Consider the following 20,963-nt stretch of genomic DNA (forward strand, 5'->3'; position numbering starts at 1 on the left):
CTCGGCTTGTGCCTCGAAAGCAGAATTGCTAACAGGGTTTTGCCAGTGAACTCACACTTATTTACAAGATACACAGCAGGAAGGGCCAGCCTAATTCTCAGATTCTGTTGCAAACTCTGGAGAAAGAAAAATTATTCTTTGCACATGCCAAACGTGCAAATTACACAGGGACTATGTTGTAATGGTGACTGTGGAAAACCCACAATGCACAGCGCGATCAATACCATGATTTTATTATGTTCGTCATGTTTTATAAAGGGTTTTAAAGTGCTGTCTCCATGAGTCACCTGGAATCCTCTTTTTCTCTTTAGAAGAGTCTGTGGTCATGGGGCCACAGAGAAATCATGAAAATGTCAATCTGAAGATTGGGGCCTCACAGGTAAAGAATCACTTCTTTCCTACTTTCTAAATTTTTGTTATTTTATATTTTTATTCTGCACAAGGGGGGAGGACTGGATTCCTGCTCCTCAGCTGCCTGTACCAGGCACCGCCAAGTGCCAGCTATGGGCACTTTTGGAGAACCGTGCTCCTCAGTGCGCCCCTCCGCAGCAATAGCTGTGTTCCTGACAGGATCCCAGCAGCCTTCATCTATCAACAGAGATCGCATAACCAACTAGGCAGCTTCCACATGCGCTGAACAAGGCAGATTCCTCTCTTCATCAAAAAACCCACAAATTTGCCTCTTGGCTGATGCAAGCCAAAGGCCGCAGAAGCAGTTTGCAGCGTCTCTGAGAGGGTGCTGGGCCGTTGGCCTTTCTGCTCTCCCTGCGCTGACCCAGCACGCCTAGGGATCCCTGTGACAGCCCGGCTTTAACCTCCGCGGGCCTGGTGCAGCGGGTCCTGGGGGGCTCCAGCCGCCCCCAGCGCCGGGTGGGCTGCGCGCCGCCTCTTCCCGAGTGCCTCCAACCTCGGTGGCGAGCCACAGCGAAGGCTGAGAGAAATAAAATCTCATTTATGCTCTGGCCCTCAGGAGGGAGCGGCTACAAGACGCCGCTGGGTCGGGGCTGCTCTGCGAGCGCTTCCTGCGCCGCCCGCCCGCCCTCAGAGAGGCGCTGCCGAGGAAGAGCGGGAAGTGCGGAACCCACCCGACGGACAAGCGGCTTCCCCAGGGCAAGCGGGGCCCGTGGACCTCCGGCGCTCGCTCGCCCGCCCCCCCCTGGGCAGGCATGCAGCCCCCAAAGCCCAGGGCGGCAGGCGGAGCGGCGGGTCTTGCTGCTGCCCGGCGACGGCGCCGCTCCCGCCCTTCCCCTCAGCGCCCGCCCGGTCGCGCGCGGGGACGCGCCCCGCCCCGCAGGTCCTGGCAGGGCGGTAAGGAACGCGAGCGCCGGCGCTGCGTTGAGCGGGTTCCTGCGGGGCGGCGCGCGGGGCGGCCCGCTGCAGCGGGCAGGACCCAGCCGGAGCGGAGCGGGCCGGAGTGGAGCGATGCTGCCCGCGGGCTGCGGCCTACGGTGAGAGCGGGGCGGCGGGGGCGGGCCGGGCCGGCGGGCGGGCCCCGGCGGGCCGCTGACGGCGCTGGGCCTTGCAGGTTGGCGGCGGCGCTGGCGGCGGCGCTGGGCGAAGGCGCGGAGCGGCGGCGGGAGCTGGAGCAGCGGGCGGCGCGGAGCCGGGCCCTCCTGCAGCGCTGGTGAGTGCGGCCCCGCGTCGGGCCGGGCCCGACCCCCGCCCCGCGGGCTACCCCGGGCCGCCCTGCCCCGAACCTGGGCCGGGAGGGAGGCGGTGGAGCCTGGACGGGCTCGGCCGGGGCTCCGGGATCGCTGGTGCCGGCAGGGCGGGCGCTTGTGTCCCCGGAGCCAGGCCGGAGGCCCCAGGGGCCATGGGGGAAGCTGAACCATCGGTTCACGGCGCTGTGTTCCCCCCCTGCGCCCCAGGTGCAGCGAAGAAGAGGAGCAGCTGCAGCCAGAGGCCGGCTCCAGCAGCGGACACGGTGAGCGCTTCCCTCTCGGCCTGGTGTCTTCTCATGTCACACAGGCTTGGGCCAGCTTCGGTGTTAGGAGTCCTTCCAGTGCTCTGCGTTGACTTGAAGCCTCCTTCTACCTTTTTTGCCCCCGCTTTCCTCTTTGGTTTTAACTTGGAGTCATGCCACGGTAACCAAGGCCAGCAGCAAAGTGTCTGTGGGCCTGACCGAGATACGGTGGTTGGCACTTGCTGATGAAGGTGAGATTCACTTGGGAGAACTCTCTTCTTCCATAACTTGCATCTATCCTGGGTCTTCAAGGCTTTTGGCAATCCTGCCCACATCCTTGGTGTAGTTGCTGTGGGAGTGTGGCCAAAAATACCCGCTGTGCCATTCAGTGTTCAGTTTCCTGTGGCACCTGGAAGAGCAAGTTAGTGTAGAGACAAATGAGGAAGATCCAGCTTTGGACCTTCTGATACGTCTCCTCCTCTTGCAGAGAACAAGCCTTCGCCTGAGGAGCTGGAGGAGCTGGAACTGCTGAACAGGGCCTTAGAGAAGGCACTGAAAGTCAGGAAAAGTGTCTTGAAAGCTCCATTAGAGGCCCAGGGAACTGCAGAAGAGAAATCTGCAGGTGAGGGACCTGCTCTGAAGAATGCTGAAGAGCAGCAGGTGCCTCTACCTCTTGAGGATGTTTCTGAGAGTACAAAGGTGAGAACTGTGAGAAAAAAGCCTGCCTCTTTGAAGAAGCACTCTCCATACAAGCTAAGAGCCCCTTACAGAACTGACCCAGATGTGAAAAAACTGCAAAGGAAAGCCCCAGCCAGATGTGTTTCTCAAGGTCCCAGGACAACTGGGAAGAGCTCCTCAAAAGGGGTGGCTTGCAAGCAAGGAAGGACTCCTAGGACAGCAAGCAGTGCCAGTGACAGAGAGGTCTGTGTTCCAGCTGAACCCCAAAAGATGCCTGGCTTGTCCAAATCTGGCCTGAATGAGCAGCAAAGCTTTTCTGTGGGGGATTCAGCTGAGGGAAAGAACTCTGTAGCCGCTGGCAAGCGGTTATTTGATGCAGGGAAGAAAAGTTGTGGTTTCCTGGGAGAGTCCAGCAAAAAGGAGGACCTTACAACTGAAAGTGCGTTGGGAAGGAGCACCTCACCTCGGACAGTCACCCTGCAGGAAAAGGGGTAAGTGCTGAGAGATGGGTGCCTCTGTTTTCTGTGTCATGTTGGTAGCACGACTGCAAAGCCTGGTCTCTCCTGCTGCTCTGTGGGAACCAGCTTGGTTTCACTGCTCCTCAGATCCTTCTCAGGAGGAAGAATCCTTTACAGTTTAAAAGCCTTTATTGTGACTAAGTGTTTTCATTTTAAAGGCTTACTCTTGGGTGGCTGGTACTTTGATAGTCTTTTAATTAAGCCTTTTGATATTTTATAGCCCCCTGTGACTGTTTTGGAAAGTTGCCTCTATAGAGCTTTCTTGAGCTCTAGTTATCCTCTGAGTGCACTTTCTATTACGGCATATTGATTTTTAAATTTTTTTTTCTTTTCTTTTTTACACAATGATAATACATAATGCATGAGTTCTCTCTCTCTTAAAAAAAAAAAGCATATGCCAAATGCTGTTTGGAGAGAGATGGCGTCTGGGTTCAATACTGTCCCCTTGAACCTGTAAGATACTGCCCACGTAACTACACAAATGGGTATTGAGTAGAATGCAGTTGTTTTGAGTGTTTGTTGTAGGAAGAATTATGAAGTGGGTGTAACTGAGATTCTCTGTGGAAAAGTGGCAAAATAACTTAAAAGATTGGCTTTGCATTCAGACCAGTCTGTTTTGTTTAATTAATTTCTATGTTCGTTTCTGTGTCCTCTTTGCTTTAAAGAAACAGTGAAGTTCAGGTCTGATATACCTGTCCCTAGAAAATGTTAAGAAATAGCTGCCACAACACAACTCTTGTGTTTGTGCAGGAAGTTATTACTGTTAACAGGGTGTTGGAACAGACACAGGACACTGAGTGACAGTTGCTGGGGGAACAGGAATTTGAATTCAAATGTTTGTTTACTTAAAATCCCAACTCTGGCCTTGAGTTCATAGTCTGCATGGGACTCTAGCTGTAACTGCCAACCCACATATTTTTGCAATAACAAGTTAGGGATTATTCTACTTAGATTGGGGTTAAGATGCATATTCCCAGAGGAAGCTGAAATGTCCCTTTCCCATTTCTTTGAGGCAAAGCTGCCTTGTTGTGCTCAGGTATGGCAGCAGGGTCAGGGAGATCTGCTTATGCTCATGCCTGTATCGATCCACTTCCCTGCATGTGTTGTTTCCAAGTCTGTGCTCTGCCTTGTCAGGGCTTTGCTCCCAGCTCGTCAGCTTGGCTGAACCTCTGATGGCTGGTGGTAGGATGTGTGTGCTCTCCCACATCAGCTCAGTGATGCTTGTGGAAGTGAATGAGCAGACTGATCCTCCTCTGTGAGGGCAGGCTGAAGGCAGTGGTGGATTCAATTTCCAGGGTCGCTGACATCTTCTATTACAGCTAAATTACTTTCAAATGTAGACAAAATTTCATTTTCTCTGTTTGAAGACAAGGCTCCACTGCTCTCTGGCAGTCAGGGTTGATGCTTCTCTTGTTTTGCAGATGCCACCTGAAGCTACCCCTTCCATACAGGAAAGCCTATTCCAGGAACTCCAGGTAAGCCCAGCCTGATCAGTCCAGCCCAGAACTACCCTCTGCCTAAGGGCTGTGAGGCAGGGTCAGATGGGGGAGACCTGGCTAGTTTGTGGGTCCTGGGGAGGCACTGACCACACGGTGTGTGGGGTCTGAACTCCGAGCAGGAGGAGTGGTGCGATACAGCGTGTCTGTAAGGCTGTTTCTGAGGATGTGTATTTCCATGTTATTCTAGCTGCTAGTGTCACTTTTGTTTCCAGAGTGCTAATCTGTGTTAATCCCTGAGCTGTAAAGGTACTGGAATGCTTTAATCGTGGGTTTAACAGTGCTGCAGAAGTCTCTGCTGATACCTTGTACTTGCTGAAGGCAGGGAGCCCTGCGGGGTGGGTGCCTGTACACCCCGTGCAGTGAAAGAGTGCCCAGCTGGTTGCTGACCTCAGCTGTTCTACTGGGGTGCCTCTATAGCCTGGGAGCACTGCAGCTATGTTGGAGGTGCATTCGTCCTGATGAACTCTCTTAAACAGAGCCAATTACAATTTTCAATGGTGCAGGTGGTTGGATTTCTGGTGAACTCGGTGCTCTAGTCCACTCTCCAGACCTGGAAGGGTTTCCTACCATTTCCTTTGAGAAATCTTGCCATAGTTCAGCAGACTTTGTGTTATGTGGTTTGTCCAGATATGAAGCTTAAACCGTATTTTAAATTAGCTAAGCTCCTTGTGCTACCCTCAAGAATTCCCCCTCCTCTTGGGGACTGTCATTTGCCAGACACCAATTTGTTAGTTGCCCTTCAGCAAGTTGTAAAGATTCGATTCCCTTAATTTTCACTTGTAAACTGAGCCTTTCAGCATCTTTTACACTCTTCACTGTTACTTTCAGCTTGGTGACGATTGAAAATAACCTTTGCTTTAAAGGTCCCTTATAGAGGGAATGTGTCTTGCCTGGTAATTTCTGTTCCATTAACCTCACTATTTCTTTGCATAATGTGTTTCTAAAACTGTAGTTTCTATCGTGATTTAAAAGATCTGTTCAGATGGAGAGAAGACACATGCATGGTTGGGTTAGGCAGGACTAACTATGTCTGCATAAGTGTTTTAAGCTTCCTCCTGATGGCTCTCGCTTATTGCGGCAGGTTTTGGGAGCCTGGCTGAGATGAACTGGCTCGTTAAAGCAGCCCTTTACTTAAAGGATATTATGAGGACTGTGCATCAATGGGGATGTTGAACTCTGCAAGTGAAAGGCACCTCTCTGGTAGCGCTATTATTTGTGTAACACTTTCTTTTAAAAACTGGACACTCGTATAAGGTCCTGGCCAGCTTACTCATGATACTGTCCCTAAACCTCCGTGTTTTGTGTCCCCAATACTGATACATTGCTGTCGTGCTTGGCAAACATACCACTTTGTCCCAAACAAAAAAAAAGGTTAAAGGAGAGTCATGAGGAAGTTTGGTGTATGAAGGTATATTGCATGGTAAAAGCTAAGGTAAGAATTTGTCCTGTCTGCTCTTCTTTTTGTGCACGCTTACTAACAGAGTTAAGTGTACAGAAACACAAATGGCTTACCCCTCAAGAAAGGAAGGGAAGATTTGTTGTTTCTTATGGGATAAAAAAATAGGTAGGGCAATAGGATCACTAATGGAATTAGTGACGTGCTGCAAGTTCACATTCTGCTTACAGAAATGTGTTGTCTGTCTTCTGATGGCTGTAAATCCTTCCACTCAAAACAAGTGGAGAGAAATAACATAGGTGTTTTGCAGTGTCTAATGCTTTCTGCAGTGCGTCCTTGTTGATCTAAAAGCAGCTGTCAAAAATGAGGGGGTAATGGCTAGTAAATAACCTGTAAAAGAGAGGGGTGAGGAGGAAGCTTGTATTGAAGCACTGGTATTCCATACTGGTGTGTTGCAGCTCAGTGTGGGCGCTGTCTGGTACAATGGAGCACAATTCCTCCACCTCCTGCCCCTTTTGAATTTTCAGGGCATGGGAGTGGTGTCATCTCTGCCAAACAAGTGCAGATGCAGCAGCTGCCAGGAACCGTTTTATAGAGAGGATTCGGACAACTGTATCCTTTATCAGCTCACTGCCCCCTTCCCTGGGGGGGTACGGCAGGCACTGGATGCAGTTGCTCTGCAGCGCGCTCCCGGCAGGAGAGAGTTACGCCTCCAGTGACAGGAGTTCAAGCTGGGTCTCTAGGAAGTGGGTTTTTTCATAGTGCAGCTCTTAAGCAGTCATCAGACTTTTGATCCAGCCCAACAAGGCCCAAGGCAAACATGTCATACACAGCTGTGCTGTCCTCGCCTTCCCCCTGCAGTGCCTCTTCACAGGCTGCTTGCCCTCTGCCCCTGATCCCAGCTAGCCTGGCCCAGGGTAGTGCACAGAGCTGGTGGTGTGAAACCTTCCTTAAGCTGCTGCTGTTGAGTTTTGTTCACCACTGCCGGCCTTCAGTCCTGCAGAGATAGAGGAGGAATTAAAGGTCCTCCAGGATGTACCCTCACTTCTGAGCCAGTACGTGGAAGCTGAGCCTGCAGGTAAGGAGAAAAAAAGTGGGGTGGAGGGGGCAGAAGGGGCAATAAGGATGATTTCACTGGGCTCCAGTTCCATGTGCTGGATGTGAGGGAGAGGAGTGTTCCCTGCCTAAAACGAGGGCTGGTCAACTCGAGTCCGCACTAGAACCTGGTATTCAGGGATGAAGGTTTCAGTATGCTCATGCCTGCTGGTTTTCCTCTGCTTCTCTTCTAGACCATCCCACTCTCCAAAGAGACTATGAAAGCCTTCTCACCTTGGAGGGTTTGCAAACCACAGTTTCCCAGTGCCTGCATAAGCTGCAGCTTCTGCGAGCAGGTGAGCCACTCCCTGGTTTTGTAGCCAGGTATGAATGTGCCCAGCTATGCTTGAACACTGGTTTGCCATCTGTGCGTGGGACACTGGATCAATATAATTTTTCTCCTGGTTATCCTTAATGGTAATGTAGCCTGTAAAAGTCTCTGGTGGCAAAGAAAGCTGTGGTATCGGTTGGCCACACATCTGTGTTCAGGAGAGGCTTGGGACTTCTAGCTGCTGCGATTCCTGATGCAAATGGTGGATGAGCCAACTAGGAGAGGAGCACTACTGGATCTTAGACTCGCTGACAAGCAGGGTCTGGTTGAAGTGGTGAAGGTTGAGGGCAGCCTTGGCTGCAGCGATCATGAGATGGTGGAGTTCAGGATCTTGTGCGGTAGGGACAGAATACCAAGCAGGATCACAACCCTGGACTTCAGCAGGGCCAGCTTTGGCCTTTTCAAGCAACTGCTAGGGGAAATCCCATGGGACAGGGCACTAGAAGGTAAAGGGGCCCAAGATAGTTGGTTTATATTCAAGGACCACTTTTTCCAAGCTCAAGATCGGAGCATCCCAGTGGGTAGGAAATCAAGAAAGGGAGCCAGGAGACCCGCATAGTTAAACACGGAACTGATGGGCAAACTCAAGTGGAAGAAGAGAGTCTATAGATAATGGAAGGAGGGGATGGCCACTCGGGAGGAATATAAGACTGTTGTCAGAGGATGTAGGGAGGCAACTAGGAAAGCTAAGGCCTCCTTGGAGTTAAACCTTGCAAGGGAGGTCAAGGACAACAGAAAGGGCCTCTTCAAATACATTGCAGACAAAACTAACACCAGAGGCTGAATGAGGCGGGTGCCCTGGTGACAGAGGATACAAAGAAGGTGGAGCTACTGAATGCCTTCTTTGCCTCTGTCTATACTGCTGGGGACTGTCCGCAGGAGCCCCAGACCCGTGAGGGCCCAGAGGAAGTCAGGATAAAGGAGGAGTTCGACTTGACTGATGAAGACTGGGTTAGGGATCAGTTAAACAAGCTGGACATACATAAATCCACGGGCCCTGATGGGATGCACCCGCTGGTGCTGAGGGAGCTGGCAGAAGTCATTGCTAGACCACTCTGCGTCATCATTGGTAAGTCATGGCGAACAGGTGAGGTGGCTGAGGACTGGAGGAAAGCAAATATCACTCCAGCCTTCAAAAAGGGCAAGAAGGAGGACCCAGGTAGCTATTGACCAATCAGCCTCACCTCCATCCTCAGAAAAGTGATGGGACAACTTATCCTCAGTGCTGTCTCTGGGCTTATCAAGGATAAAAGGGTCATTAGGAGCAGTCAACATGGTTTTACCAAGGGGAAGTCATGTTTGACCAACCTGATAGTCTTTTATGAAGACATAACCAGGTGGATCCAGGTGAATAGATGGTGGTAGTGCGGTGGATGTAGTTTATCTTGATTTCAGTAAAGCATTTGACACCGTCTCCCACAGCATCCTCACAGCTAAACTGAGGAAGAGTGGTCTGGATGATCAGTTAGTGAGGTGGATTGTGAATTGGTTGAAGGGAAGAAGTCAGAGAGTTGTGGTCAATGGGACAGAGTCTAGTTGGAGGCCTGTATCTAGTGGAGTCCACAGGGGTCAGTACTGGGACCAGCACTATTCAATATATTCGTCAATGACCTGGACAGGAGAACAGAGGGCACCCTCAGTAAGTTTGCTGATGACACAGAACTGGGAGGAGTGGCTGACACTCCAGAAGGCTGTGCTGCCATTCAGCGAGACCTGCACAGGCTGGAGAGCTGGGCGGGGAGACATTTAATGAACTACAACAAGGGCAAGTGCAGAGTCTTGCATCTGGGAAAGAACAACCTCATGTACCAGTACAGGCTGGGGACTGAGCTGTTAGAGAGTAGTGTAGGGGAAAGGGACCTGGGGGTCCTGGTGGGCAGCAGGATGGCCATGAGCCAGCAATGTGCCCTCATGGCCAGGAAGGCCAATGGCATCCTGGAGTGATTAGAAGGGCTGTGGTCAGTAGGTCAAGAGAGGTTCTCCTCCCCCTCTACTCTGCCCTGGTGAGACCCCCTCTGGAATATCGTGTCCAGGTCTGGGCCCCTCAGGTCAAGAAGGACAGGGAACTGCTGGAAAGAGTCCAGCGCAGAGCCACAAAGATGGTTAAGGGGGTGGAACATCTCCCTTGTGATGAAAGGCTGAGGGAGCTGGGGCTCTTCAGCTTGGAGAAGAGGAGACTGAGGGGTGACCCATTAATGTTTATAAATATGCAAAGGGTGAGTGTCAGGAGGATGGAGCCGGGCTCTTCTCGGTGATGGCCAATGACAGGACAAGGGGCAATGGGTGCAAGCTGGAGTGCAGGAGGTTCTACCTGAACATAAGGAAAAACTTTTTCCCTGTGAGGGTGGCAGAGCCCTGGAACAGGCTGCCCAGAGAGGTGGTGGAGTCTCCTTCTCTGGAGACGTTCAAAACCCGTCTGGACGCATTCCTGTGTGACCTACTGTAGGTGGTCCTGCCCTGGTAGGGGGGTTGGACTAGGTGATCTCTAGAGGTCCCTTCCAACCCCTGACATTCTGTGGTTCTGTGATTCTGTACTTCAGGAGAGCTGGTGAGGGAGCAGCTGAGAGATGAGGGAGACTGCACACTGTAGCTTAAGATGTCCTGATTGTGCCATGTATGAGGAGCTTACCCTGGCTAATACAATGTCATTAGTCAGTCATTTCTCGGAACAGTAAGTAGATCACAAATTCTGCGAGTACAGATTTAACTTGTATATTCCTGCCTCCTGCCAATTCTTCTGCCCTGGCAGCTGTGGAGTCCCAGATGAGGCTGTGCCCGGACTGCGCTGGGGACGTAGGAAGCTGCTGTCCGGCTTGTGTTCCTCCCAGGGGACAGACCTGTGACAATGCAGGTCTGCTGGCTGTGCCTCTCCTTTGTTATTCCAGTTTCCAGGAGCTGAAGGACCTGTTTGCCTTAAAGCTGCAAGTGTCAATGCTGCACCAAGAAATTGCCTTACAGAAGGTGAGCCTTTAAAAGTGTCAGCACTTGAGAAGTGCTCCTGGAGCAGGGAAAGAAAAGGACAATTGTTGGGCAACAGCTGGGGTATGGGTTCTTGGTGGGAGAGCAGCAGCACAGCGAGCTCTCCCAGTGATGTTTCTATGTTTATGCCTTTTGTCCAAGTCCCATCAGTGCCTTGCTTCCTTTGTAGATGAATGGACTTACTTTTTTTGTTAAGGCCAGAGCAGAGGCCTTTAAATGTCTGACCCTCTCCTGGTAAGCCTTTTTTTTTTTACCTTCTCTGAAGGAGTTTGGCAGTGGAGGATGTTGTTGGTAGTGCCTGAAGACCCCTTTTGGCAGCCCTTTGCAGTCCAATTAGGGCACCCACTCTGTCGTTCTGTCCTGCCTGACGTCCAGGTAGTGAGCCTCTCTGCTGTCTGTTCGTTTCCTTTTGAATCTCAAACCACTGTGCTGCTGATCTTGACTTCACTGTTCTGAGACTGCCAGTAAGAACATGATAGGAGGTCAGTCCCTCCACTAGCCTGAGCAGAGCAGCAGCAAAGGGCAAAGAAGATCTGTGAAGTCACATCTGCTCCTTTGACCTAACCTTTGCTGTTGACCTAAATAACAGAGGCTTTGGAAAAGCCATTTTTTGTAAGCCAGGGAAGAGTTACTCATAACTGGCAGCACTCCTTCCTCTGGCTGAAGATAGGTTGGTGCCTGTCCTCAAATGAGACTTTAGTGCCATAATCATGAAATACGGGTTGTGAGGTTTTTGATTGTTATCGGCCCAAAATGAAGTAGTGGCCAAAGCCTGCTGCCGGGTGCTTCGCTGAGTGACTCCATTTCCTTTGCACATGTGTCAGAGTAGGTGCTTTCTGCTGATGAGCTCTGAGTATCTGAAGCAGCTCTGTGCAGAGTGTGCAAGACAGGTGAAATTCTCAGGACAGGTGAAGTGAATGGACTTGGTACAAGATAAATACCCTGGGAAAGGATGTACATATTTCTGGGCCAAGCCTGTCCGTGGCCTTTCCATGGAGTAATGCCAAGAATCATCATAAGTTCTGGTAGCTCTTAGCTTGTCTCTGATGGCGAAGGCCTGTTTCCTCTATTCTTATGCATCAGGAGTGGACCAGGCAGATGGAGGAGAAGCGGCTTTCTCTTAGGAAGCGGAGCAGTGTGGTGCTCCTTCAGGTGCTGACTTTCCACTTAGGTAGCTTTTGTGTCTGCAGCTCAACTCTTCCCAGAGAGTAGCAGCGATGTCCTGTTTCCCTGTCCCTCTGCAGAGATTTATGGAGAACAGGAAAGTGAATCCTCTGCAGATACCCTGTACTCTGTTCTATTTGAGTCTTTCTTTGTTTCCACCACAGAAAAATGCTTTGAGGGAGGTGACTGACATTGTCCAGTCTGCTCCTGGGAAGGCAGGGTGTTCAGTAAGGTGTGTGGGTTTTAATGTGCAGGCTGCTCAGACTTCATTAGCTAATGCCAGCTGGGAAAAATTAAAAAAAAAATCCCAGGCAAAATGTCTTTCTGAGCATTGATTCAAATGTGGGGACCTAGAGGCTAACTTTTGTCCCTTGGCTGGAAGTTCACCTATGCTTGAGTTGTCAGTCACAGTCATAATGCCAGAGCTTTGTGCTGTTAAATACACTGCAACAGACCAGTGGGTTGTTTGAGGGCATGGGCTGAGATCAGAGCCAGGCTCAATAAACCAGAGGCCAGGCCGGGGAACGCTGGGCAGCTCTAGCATCACCGGTAGCCTGTGCCACTGGGGAGGTGTGCAGTTTTGTTCAGTTTGGGTTGGAGTTGGCCACTTGCCCGTCTGTCTTGGATTAAATGTGGCCCAACTGGAAGGTGACAGGAACAGTCGTGAGTGAAGGGTTGAACTTACTGTGAGTAATCACTTCACTGGGCAGTTGCAGAGCTCATCAATCAACATCAGCTTCAGCTTCTCGCAGGATGCTGATCTCATCCCAGCGTTGGGCCATCTCTGCATCAGAGGAACAGCACCGCGTTTATCTCACTGCTTTAGGAATGCTGGGTGGCTGCTGGTGTACTTCATGAGCAGAGGATGAACAGCCCTGCCTTTGTTACCTGTGATAAAAGAAAGTGTCTGTCTATCAATTAGCATGTCATTAGTCATACTGCTCTGGTTAGAGTTCACTTGTTATGCAGCCGCTTCACTTGGAATCCTGAAAGTACATGCTGGCTCTGGTGACATGTCTCCTTTGCTCCTGTCCAGGTCATGATGGCAGAACTCCTGCCTGTCCTGGGATCCAGGCTCTGCCCAGAGGCCTCTGCAGCTCAGCTGTACCGGGCGATTTACACGCAGCTCTGTGAAGGAGGCAAGCGGTTCCCTGTGCTGGTGAGAGATGAGCTGGCAGACTGATCCAGACGGAACCTCCTGCTAGCCATTCACATAACCAGAGACAGTTTTAAGCAATAAATCTTTTCTGTTGACCTTTTTTTTTTACTCTGACTGTTTGTCCAACTACATTTCTGGTTTTTGGGGGAGTGGGGTGTCTGTTGTGGGGTTTTTTTTTAATATTGCTTTTATGGCTGCTGGCTTTAAGGTTTTATGAAGCCCCTTCAGGGCTTCATGGACACTGGTTTTGGCTTTTCTTCCAAAGTCTCTCTCTCTGGCTAGCTCTAGCTTCTTGGCTTCCTTAGTCGGGACACCGGGTGTCTGTATGCAGACAGTGTAGTAGGCAATAAAACATGATTTACACTGATCAGATAGCCGCAGTAGGGTGGGCCACAGCCTTCCAGCATCTCAAAATCCAGAGAACCTGAGCTGCTGCTTCCCTGTTAATCTGTTCACCAGTTGGCATATAACCAGCATTATAGCGGTCACTGTCTAATATTCATTGACTAACGGTGTTTTCAATGACTTCACCCACAGCAGCCCAGGCCACACGCAGTAGTGCCTCTTGCGGAACTGCTCTGGTTCGTGGGTGCCTGCTCTGAACTGGGCTGTGGTGCAGCAGGAGCAGTCCCTTCTCACCGGCCTGTCAGTCACAGCTCTGCTTGGTTCAGGGCCCCTTCGAGCAGCTTCGTGACTCGCCAGGCTCTTTTGTGGTAGTAGGTCAACGGTTGGACTTGTGTGATCTCAGAGGTCTGTTCCAACCTAGTGATTCTATGACTTGCACCTAGCCTACAACTGATGTGTTTTTGCTGTGTCATCTTAGTGATGGTGCCTGAGGCAGCAGTCTAAGAGGGGCTGGGTGCTCTGCTCTTGAGAGGTGTCAGGGAACGCAGCTGCGGCAGGAAGGAGCTGATGAAGCAGCCCGGTAGATGGCACTCGGCCCTCTGCGTTCTGCTGAACCTGTGCCGGTAGCTGCTGGAGGAACAGTCTTCCAGAGGGACTAAGGCAGTGTCCTGCCTGGCTGTGGAAAACAGAGATTCTGTGACAATCCTGACCTTGCCACTATCGGAAAATTCCTGCTTCAGTTCCTCCTGCAACTTGGGTTTTTCCATGTGATCCCCAAATCCTCTGCTATTTCTATGTGACAATTAAAGCAAAGCTTTTCAAGTCAAGAATAGCTCTGCTTGTGAGCACTTCAGAGTCTGTTCAGGGGAGGGCCACTGTGTACCACTGCTGATTACAGTTTGACTCACACCGTGTCTCAGCTGGAGTAGGTCTGTTTGCTTGGGGGGATTTAGGTCTTAGCAGTGCTGACAGTGGTCGTTATTTTTTTTCTTCTGGGTTTTGTTTTTTTTTTTTCAAAGGTCACAATTAGTTGTCTGTCTCTTCTGAATGTTTGGCCCATTCTGACGCTCAGAACTCACTAAAAATCATTCGTATGATATATGAAAATCAGCGTCCGTTACCTCCACTTTATTTTTTTTATCGCATTCCATTCAGTTCTCTGTAGGCGGTTGTTCATCTCCCATGAAGTCTGCAATCAGGGCAAGGGTTGGTTACCTTTGTCCCCACTGCAGCATGTAGAGGAGTCCTACATGGTTTACATCTGCATGGTTGATGGGGGAAGCCATGCTGTGGTCAACAGCACTGGAGCATTGCAAGGTATTGATTAAAGGCTGCTCACAGGAGCAGGCGCTGCCTCCTGAATTAACATGGTCATATGCTATGGGCAGTAACATCTGCATGTTTGAATTTTAGAGATGGCGTTTGGTATTGTTAATGATCGTGCTATTATCCCTAACTTGTGTTGGTAAGCACGGCGTGAGCCATGGAGCATCTGCTTCTTTGCGCGGAGCAGTCCAGTGTAAATTGGCAGTAGCTTCGCTGCCACAGCAAGGGCTGCATAGGTGCGAAAGGACTGTGAAAAAGAGACTTGAGCCCCAAAAATGGGTTTGCAGGGGTTGTTCCAAGCTCAAAAGGCAAGCTACTGCCATAGGAGGGGTGCAGAAGGGGAGCACAGCTCCCAGCATGATGACTGGCAGGTAGCTGGGTTCTTTTGTGCCTCTGGGTGCGGTGTGATTTTATTGCTCTTCCTACACCATGTGAGAGACATTTTATAATTTTCATAAATGTGTAAGACACTAAATTGTTTGAATGACTCACTTTTTGAAATGAGTCTTGTGCTATAGCAGAGATAAAGATTCAATAATGACTTAACTCAGTGGTTGAGGGGGGGTCTTTTTTGTTATAAGATGTGCCATTGTTCTAGAAAGAAATTATACTGGCACATCAAATTGAGATGAGAACAGAAAGAAAATATAGTATTTCTGATGCCAGGGGACAGTATTGCAGCAAATGAGCAGTATTTTTGGAAAGTGATAGATGATACCAGTGTTGTGTCAACATGAGGTGAGACAAAGCACAGTGAGGGTCAGGGAGGATTAGCAGCTCTTACTCCTTCTTTGTCCCCTATAGCAGAGTTTTAAAAGGTTTTTGTTTTTTCACTACTGAAGGATGTCAAGCTCTGTCCCTGGGAGGAGAAAGGTTTTTTTTCTTTTCTTTCCAGAATCTGTTACTGTAAGCATTCACAACTGCTACGGTTTCTCTTTTCTACCCGCTTCCTCCTTTCCTTCCCCTCTGCAACTTCTCCACCTACTGTTGTTTTTTTGGTGGTGGTTGGTTTTTTTTTTTTTTTTTTTGCAAATACGGTTGACCGATGGAAGGAGAGGCAGTGCTGTTGGTAGTGCACGCTGCAGTCAGTAGACTCTCTCGTAGGATTTCACACACACTTGTCGTCTTTGGTTAGTTCTGGATGTTCATTGTATTTGAAACCTTCAAGGAGTTTATCCTGCAGACATTATCAGATATGCCACCAAGTGCTTGCTACAGCTCCCTCCTTGAGAGTTACAGCGTGTAGAGAGTAAATGGTGTGGCTTTAGGGATACTCTCCACCTAAAATAGAAATAATTTGAGCCTTGGTAAGGAAGGCAAGAGTGGTGTGGAGGAATGTCCTGCCTCTTCCAACCTTTCTGAGGGGTCTGGCAGTGTGTGAGCAGTGATGGAGCGTGACAAGCTGTGACCTGCTGAAATGATTGTATGTACAGCACGGGCAACAGGGTCCCACCTCTGGGGCAAGGGCAGGAAAATCTCCCCAGCCACCTGGGCCAGGAGCAGGTTACAGTCTGGAGAGGCAAAACCAGGTGAGAGATAAGGGAATTTTGTCAACGAGAGTTTTAAGATGATGAGTGGTGAACTGAGGGGGAAAACTCCTAGCTCCCTCTGTAGTTGACAAATTTGCTGTTGGTGTTATTCTCCAAATGAGCTTCCTGTGAGCTCCAGAGAGCAGGTTACTTAATTAAAACACTGAATGTGCTCAAGTCTGAAGCATTAACACCTGAATCAGCAGCTTCTCAGGCAGCATGCAGTCATGCTAGTGAAAGAGCAATGGTGCTGTAAAATGCTGAGACAGAAAGCTTGGGTGTTTTTTTTTGGTGGTTTTTTTTTTTATTTTATTTTTACTGCAATCGATCTTCCCCTGGGTTACAGAATTCAGTGAGAGCTTGGGATTTCCAGCTGAAGCTTTGCTGAGAAATGTTATCTGCTTCTGATCAATCTGAAAGCGATGTTGTTGGGTTACATGTGCGTGCAAACCCCGCTGAGGATGCTGAACGTGGGTGACACAGGATGCGTAGCGCTCCTCCAGACTGTTTCAGGGTGTCTAATTCAGAGTATACTGTAAGCAATGAGTTGGAAATGCTTTAATAGCCTCGTCAAAGCCAGGAGAAGGGGCCAACACGGATGTTTTTGCAGGCAGGCAGCCAGTTTGTGGCTGGGCATTTCCAGTCCTGAGTCTTGTCACCAGGTGGGGTCACTGGGAGGCTGTAGTAGAGGATGGATTTGACACCAGGGGCTCTTCCCTTTTTATCTGTAAAACGGAGATTGATATTATTTTGCTTGCTCATTAGCTTTGCATGCTCTCTGGACCAAGGTCTCTTGGGTTTTTGTTTGTTTGTTTTTACGCATGTACACTGGGACTGGCGCAGTTGATGTCTGGTTTCACTGGAAGCCTTCTAGTCCTCCTCCACTTACATTAAAAACAAGCTCACAAAACGAAAACCCTTATGACTCAGTCTGACACAAAAACAATTCATTAAAGAAATATTAAAGTTTCTATTATCCACCATGCAGATCGAATACTATTTTTGTAACATCAGACCCACCATCCATAAGAAAAGATCTATCATCTTGGGTTTAATTTGTGAAGAAAGAAGGGTTTTAACATTGTAATCAAGAAAAATCTGTTTCTTGTTAATTAATCTGAGCTCGGTTAGAAAGAAGAGGGCAGGAAGCAGTGTGCCACATGTGTCGGGATAAAGAGCTGGTAATAGGAGGGGAAAAAAATAAAAGTGAGTTTTGAACTGTAATTTCAGAAGGCAAGAAATTACAGCAGTAGTCTATTTAGGCATGCAAACGGAGATGCTCAACTTATTTTTAGACAGAACAAGAAAGATAATCAGTGGATCTGGAGTTTGGATAGGAAAAAGCAAATAGAAGCAAGCTCTGAGTCAGTGGAGGAGCCTGACCCTGGAGAAAAGCCTGTCTGAAATCTTGCCTCCTGGTTTCTGAGAACACAAACTCCCAGTTGTGTGAACACCTGCTGGTTAGGCTTTTCTTTTTCAGCCCTTACAAATTATAGTGGGAAACTTATTAGTCTCATTTTATCTCCAATTTAAAAAGAAAACAACAAGGGAGACTTCATGCACATACTCAAGTCAGTAAGACTTCAAAGTAGGGTTGCTTCATACACCACAAATGAGATTGTGTTGTAAATTATGGTGCCCTGCACCTCTGTAGCACCTCATCATCCTTTTTCCTCTATTAAAACTATTGCACCCCATCTGTTGATGCAGCTGGCACAGCCTTACAACTCTGGAATTTGGAAAAGTGCATTATCTGAGGATGTCACCCTTTTCCCCCCTCCCAGCTTTGGGTCCTAGATTTCAGAATACACTTCTCTCTCTCGAGGTGAAGCCTCATGTAGGACCTGTTAGCAGTGAATTTTGCTTTTGAAATTGTTGGGCAGCTCAGTGCCATCCTGCAAGGTAGGGGGCAGCTGTGGTTCTTGCGGCCTTTGGGAAGAATAGAGTGTTTGATGCCAACATGAACACACAGAAGGAGAGAGCACAGGAATGATAATTAAAAAAAAAAAAAAAAAAAAAAACAAAACAAACCTACAACAACTCCAAACAAAAAACTACCTTTAAAAAATTAATGAAACCATAAATAGTCTACAGTGCTTCAATGACGATTGTGTGCTGGCTGCGTAATGAGACAGAATTCAAATTACTGATTGTGGGGATGAATCAGGCGTAGTATTTTTTATATTTTAACAAGTTTGGGCATACAAATTTAAACATAACTGTGTTTATGTGAGCCTGGAAGGCTTGGTTTTAGCGTCATTAGCAAATTTGGGATGTTTGGCAAAATCCTTGCAACTACTATCAGTCTTAACTACCTGGCTTTGTGTGTTGTTAAATGGTGTTTGTCAGGACCCACCACCGCGCTCTTCTGGAATCTTCTCCTTGAGGAGGACAAAGCTCTCAGCAGTGGTAGCGTTGTCCTTGCAAAAGCAAACCCACCGGATGTAATGCAGTTGTTTGGATGAACAAACTATTAATGAATCAAATTGTATATGGCTCCGTCTGCCTGCCTTCTAGCAGTGCGAGTGCCATGGTCTCCATTTACAGCGAGTAATTCAGAGTTTTGCTTATGACGGTACAAATGGCACTGTTCTGTGGAGGTTGGGGTTTGTGGTGGTGTGTTGGTGGTTTTTTTTTTTAAAAAGCACTAATTACAGTAAAATAGCTTATTCTAGTGTACGAGGTGTACTTCATACCTGTGAGCCTTAAAACCAGTCTGCATGTCCTACGAGGCAGACCGAGCTCTGCTGGCACCTTGTGTAGCTCTCCGGGCAGTGGCCGGAGCATCTTCTTTGGGGGCTGAGGACATCAACAAAGCTGCTGTGGATCAGCTTTTCTGCAGTTATCAGCTTCTGTCTGGTTATGCCTTCTACCTGGTTCTCAGTACCGTTTCTGTTGAGTATCCGTTGTGGTCCAAGGTGGGGCGGTTGGCTGATGGGTGAGGGGAGAGGAGCAGCAGAAGGTGTGAAGGCAGGTCTGTGCACGCTGGGAAGGAATGTAGCTACCGCCGGGCGGGTGATATAATAATTCCTTTCCATCTGCTCCTGTCTATATTTGAATCCCCAGGAAGGCGTCCTCCTTGCAAGACCCATGAATCTCTAGTTTCAAAAGCTGTCCCTGTTTCGGAAGTGCCTTTGGCTGGTACTGCCTTCCCCACCTGTGCCGAACAGTCGGTGCTGGGAGGTGCTCCAGTGGGGCTCACCACGCAGCTCGTTGACACAGACTCAAAATAGGAGGGTGATGTCACCTAGCAACTTGTCACTGTTGCTGAAGTCTTTGTTGGAGTGGATCAAGGTGACACTTTACTGCTATTTTCAGACCAACATTTCCTGATGGCTGCTGCCGCTCTCTTTATTTATTTATTTTCCTTTTGCTGAATCATCGACCTGGAAAATACTTCTTGGGTCACTAGAATCCAAGATTGTGCCTCCCATTCTATTTTGCTGCTTATTTTCCAGTTTTCCATGGCACACTTAAAAGGGACTATGAGAGGCCACCTCTGCTTCCTTAACGAAGCTTTCCTGCTGCATAAGGAGTTTTGTCCCTGCTTTTTCTCTTAAAATTAATGGAGCTGCTCAAACCTTAATGCTGTCTTTGCTGGGTTCTTTCCGCAGCCAGGTGCGGCCCCGGCACAACGGCAAGCACCGAGTGACCATGCAGGCGCTGCCACGTGTGCTTTGTGCTGCCAGCACCAAGAGGTGGCTGCATCCCCTGGCACCACCGCTGCCTCTGGTAAATCCGGATGTCACCATTTCCCCTCCTGTGTAATTCCTCCCTCCAAGTTTGCAACCTTTTAGCACTTAAGGGCTGCCAAGAGCTGCCCCTCTATATTTAGGTGGCTTTTGTCCATCCGTGGACTGGGTATATGCGATTGCTGTATTCAGTGGCTTCATGAAAACTATTGGAGTCGCGGTCAAGAGCTCAGAAAAAACTGCAGTCCTGGGCTGCAGCTGGACTGTCTATGGCGATGGGCTGCGTGGTTGGTGATGCCATGATCACCTGCTGTCGCGTCACTGCCACTCTTTAGTGCAAGTCAAAGTTTGTTTATTGTGGGGGATGGTTGTGCAGTAAATAACTGTTCAGTATTTCTTGCCCTGGTCTTAATCTAATGCATGAACTGTGCTGTACCAGCCAAATAAAGGCAGAACTATTAATTTCCTCACAGAGCCACAGGAAAAAAAAAAAAGCCTTGTGGGGATGTCTTAATTCTTACAAACTACTGTGGGTTTTGTTCTTTGTTTGTTTGGTTTGGTTTTCTTGTTTTTTGTGGTTTTTTTTTTTTTTACAGTTCCTCTGGGTGATAAGTCAATGCATGTGGTCTGTTGGTACTTAGTTTTTAAATGAGTGAGGCTCACTTGTTCAGGGCACGCTTCTCACAGACACCAGGGCTGCCATTTGCTGGATTTCTACAGCTCTGACCCCAAGGATATTCAGCTGTGCGTCCTGAAAATGAGAAACAAAGTGGGCATGTGTATTATTTCTTTGACTGGTGCAGGGATATATATGAATTGTATAACAGAGTTTATCTTGATTATCTTTGCCCAAAGGTGTTGTTTGCCCTAAGATGTGTTGTTTTCTGTTCTTATTTCCAGGCCCATTATCTTCTAGTTTCTGGAAAAATAAGGCATAATTGCATCATCTGCAAACCTTTTCTCCTACGCAGCTGTACTAGCTCCAGGACAGAGGTGTGGGCCACCCTGAGCAGCTGGCGAGCGCAGAGGTGATGGGCTATGGGTGGTGAAGCCGTGAGCAGAGCAAGCGGGGTGTGGGTGTCTCTGCATCCTGACCCTGCGTTCTTTATTTTGGCATTTCCGCATGGTCTCCAAATTATTTTGACTCTAACATCTACTTTGAAAAGTTGATGTTAAGCGTCTCTGGTTACCCGTGTAATTATGGACCGCCACCATGAAATGCCTTCCTCCTGCCGCAGCGCTGGGCACTGGGTGCCAGGGGAATGTGGTTCGCCTCCCACAGCTTGCTCCTCCTGGACTTCCCTGGTAGTGGACAGCATCGTACTTGATTCTGGGCTTTCTTACTTCAA

The 20,963-nt window shown here is 48.9% G+C and overlaps 1 protein-coding gene across 1 annotated transcript; it reads left to right on the plus strand.

Moving 5' to 3' along the window:
• Positions 1–1,422: 1,422 nt before the first annotated feature.
• TEDC2 (tubulin epsilon and delta complex 2) lies at positions 1,423–12,822 on the plus strand. The gene is made up of 10 exons (XM_086473162.1): positions 1,423–1,448; positions 1,526–1,624; positions 1,869–1,924; positions 2,391–3,072; positions 4,521–4,574; positions 6,522–6,606; positions 6,964–7,072; positions 7,284–7,385; positions 10,170–10,381; positions 12,600–12,822. The coding sequence occupies exons 1-10, from the start codon at positions 1,423–1,425 to the stop codon at positions 12,744–12,746; spliced, it is 1,572 nt and encodes a 523-aa protein (XP_086329288.1). The 3' UTR covers positions 12,747–12,822.
• Positions 12,823–20,963: the final 8,141 nt, after the last annotated feature.

This window comes from Leptosomus discolor, chromosome 14 (assembly GCF_034619465.1).
Source record: "Leptosomus discolor isolate bLepDis1 chromosome 14, bLepDis1.hap2, whole genome shotgun sequence".
Taxonomy (NCBI): Eukaryota; Metazoa; Chordata; class Aves; order Leptosomiformes; family Leptosomidae; genus Leptosomus; species Leptosomus discolor.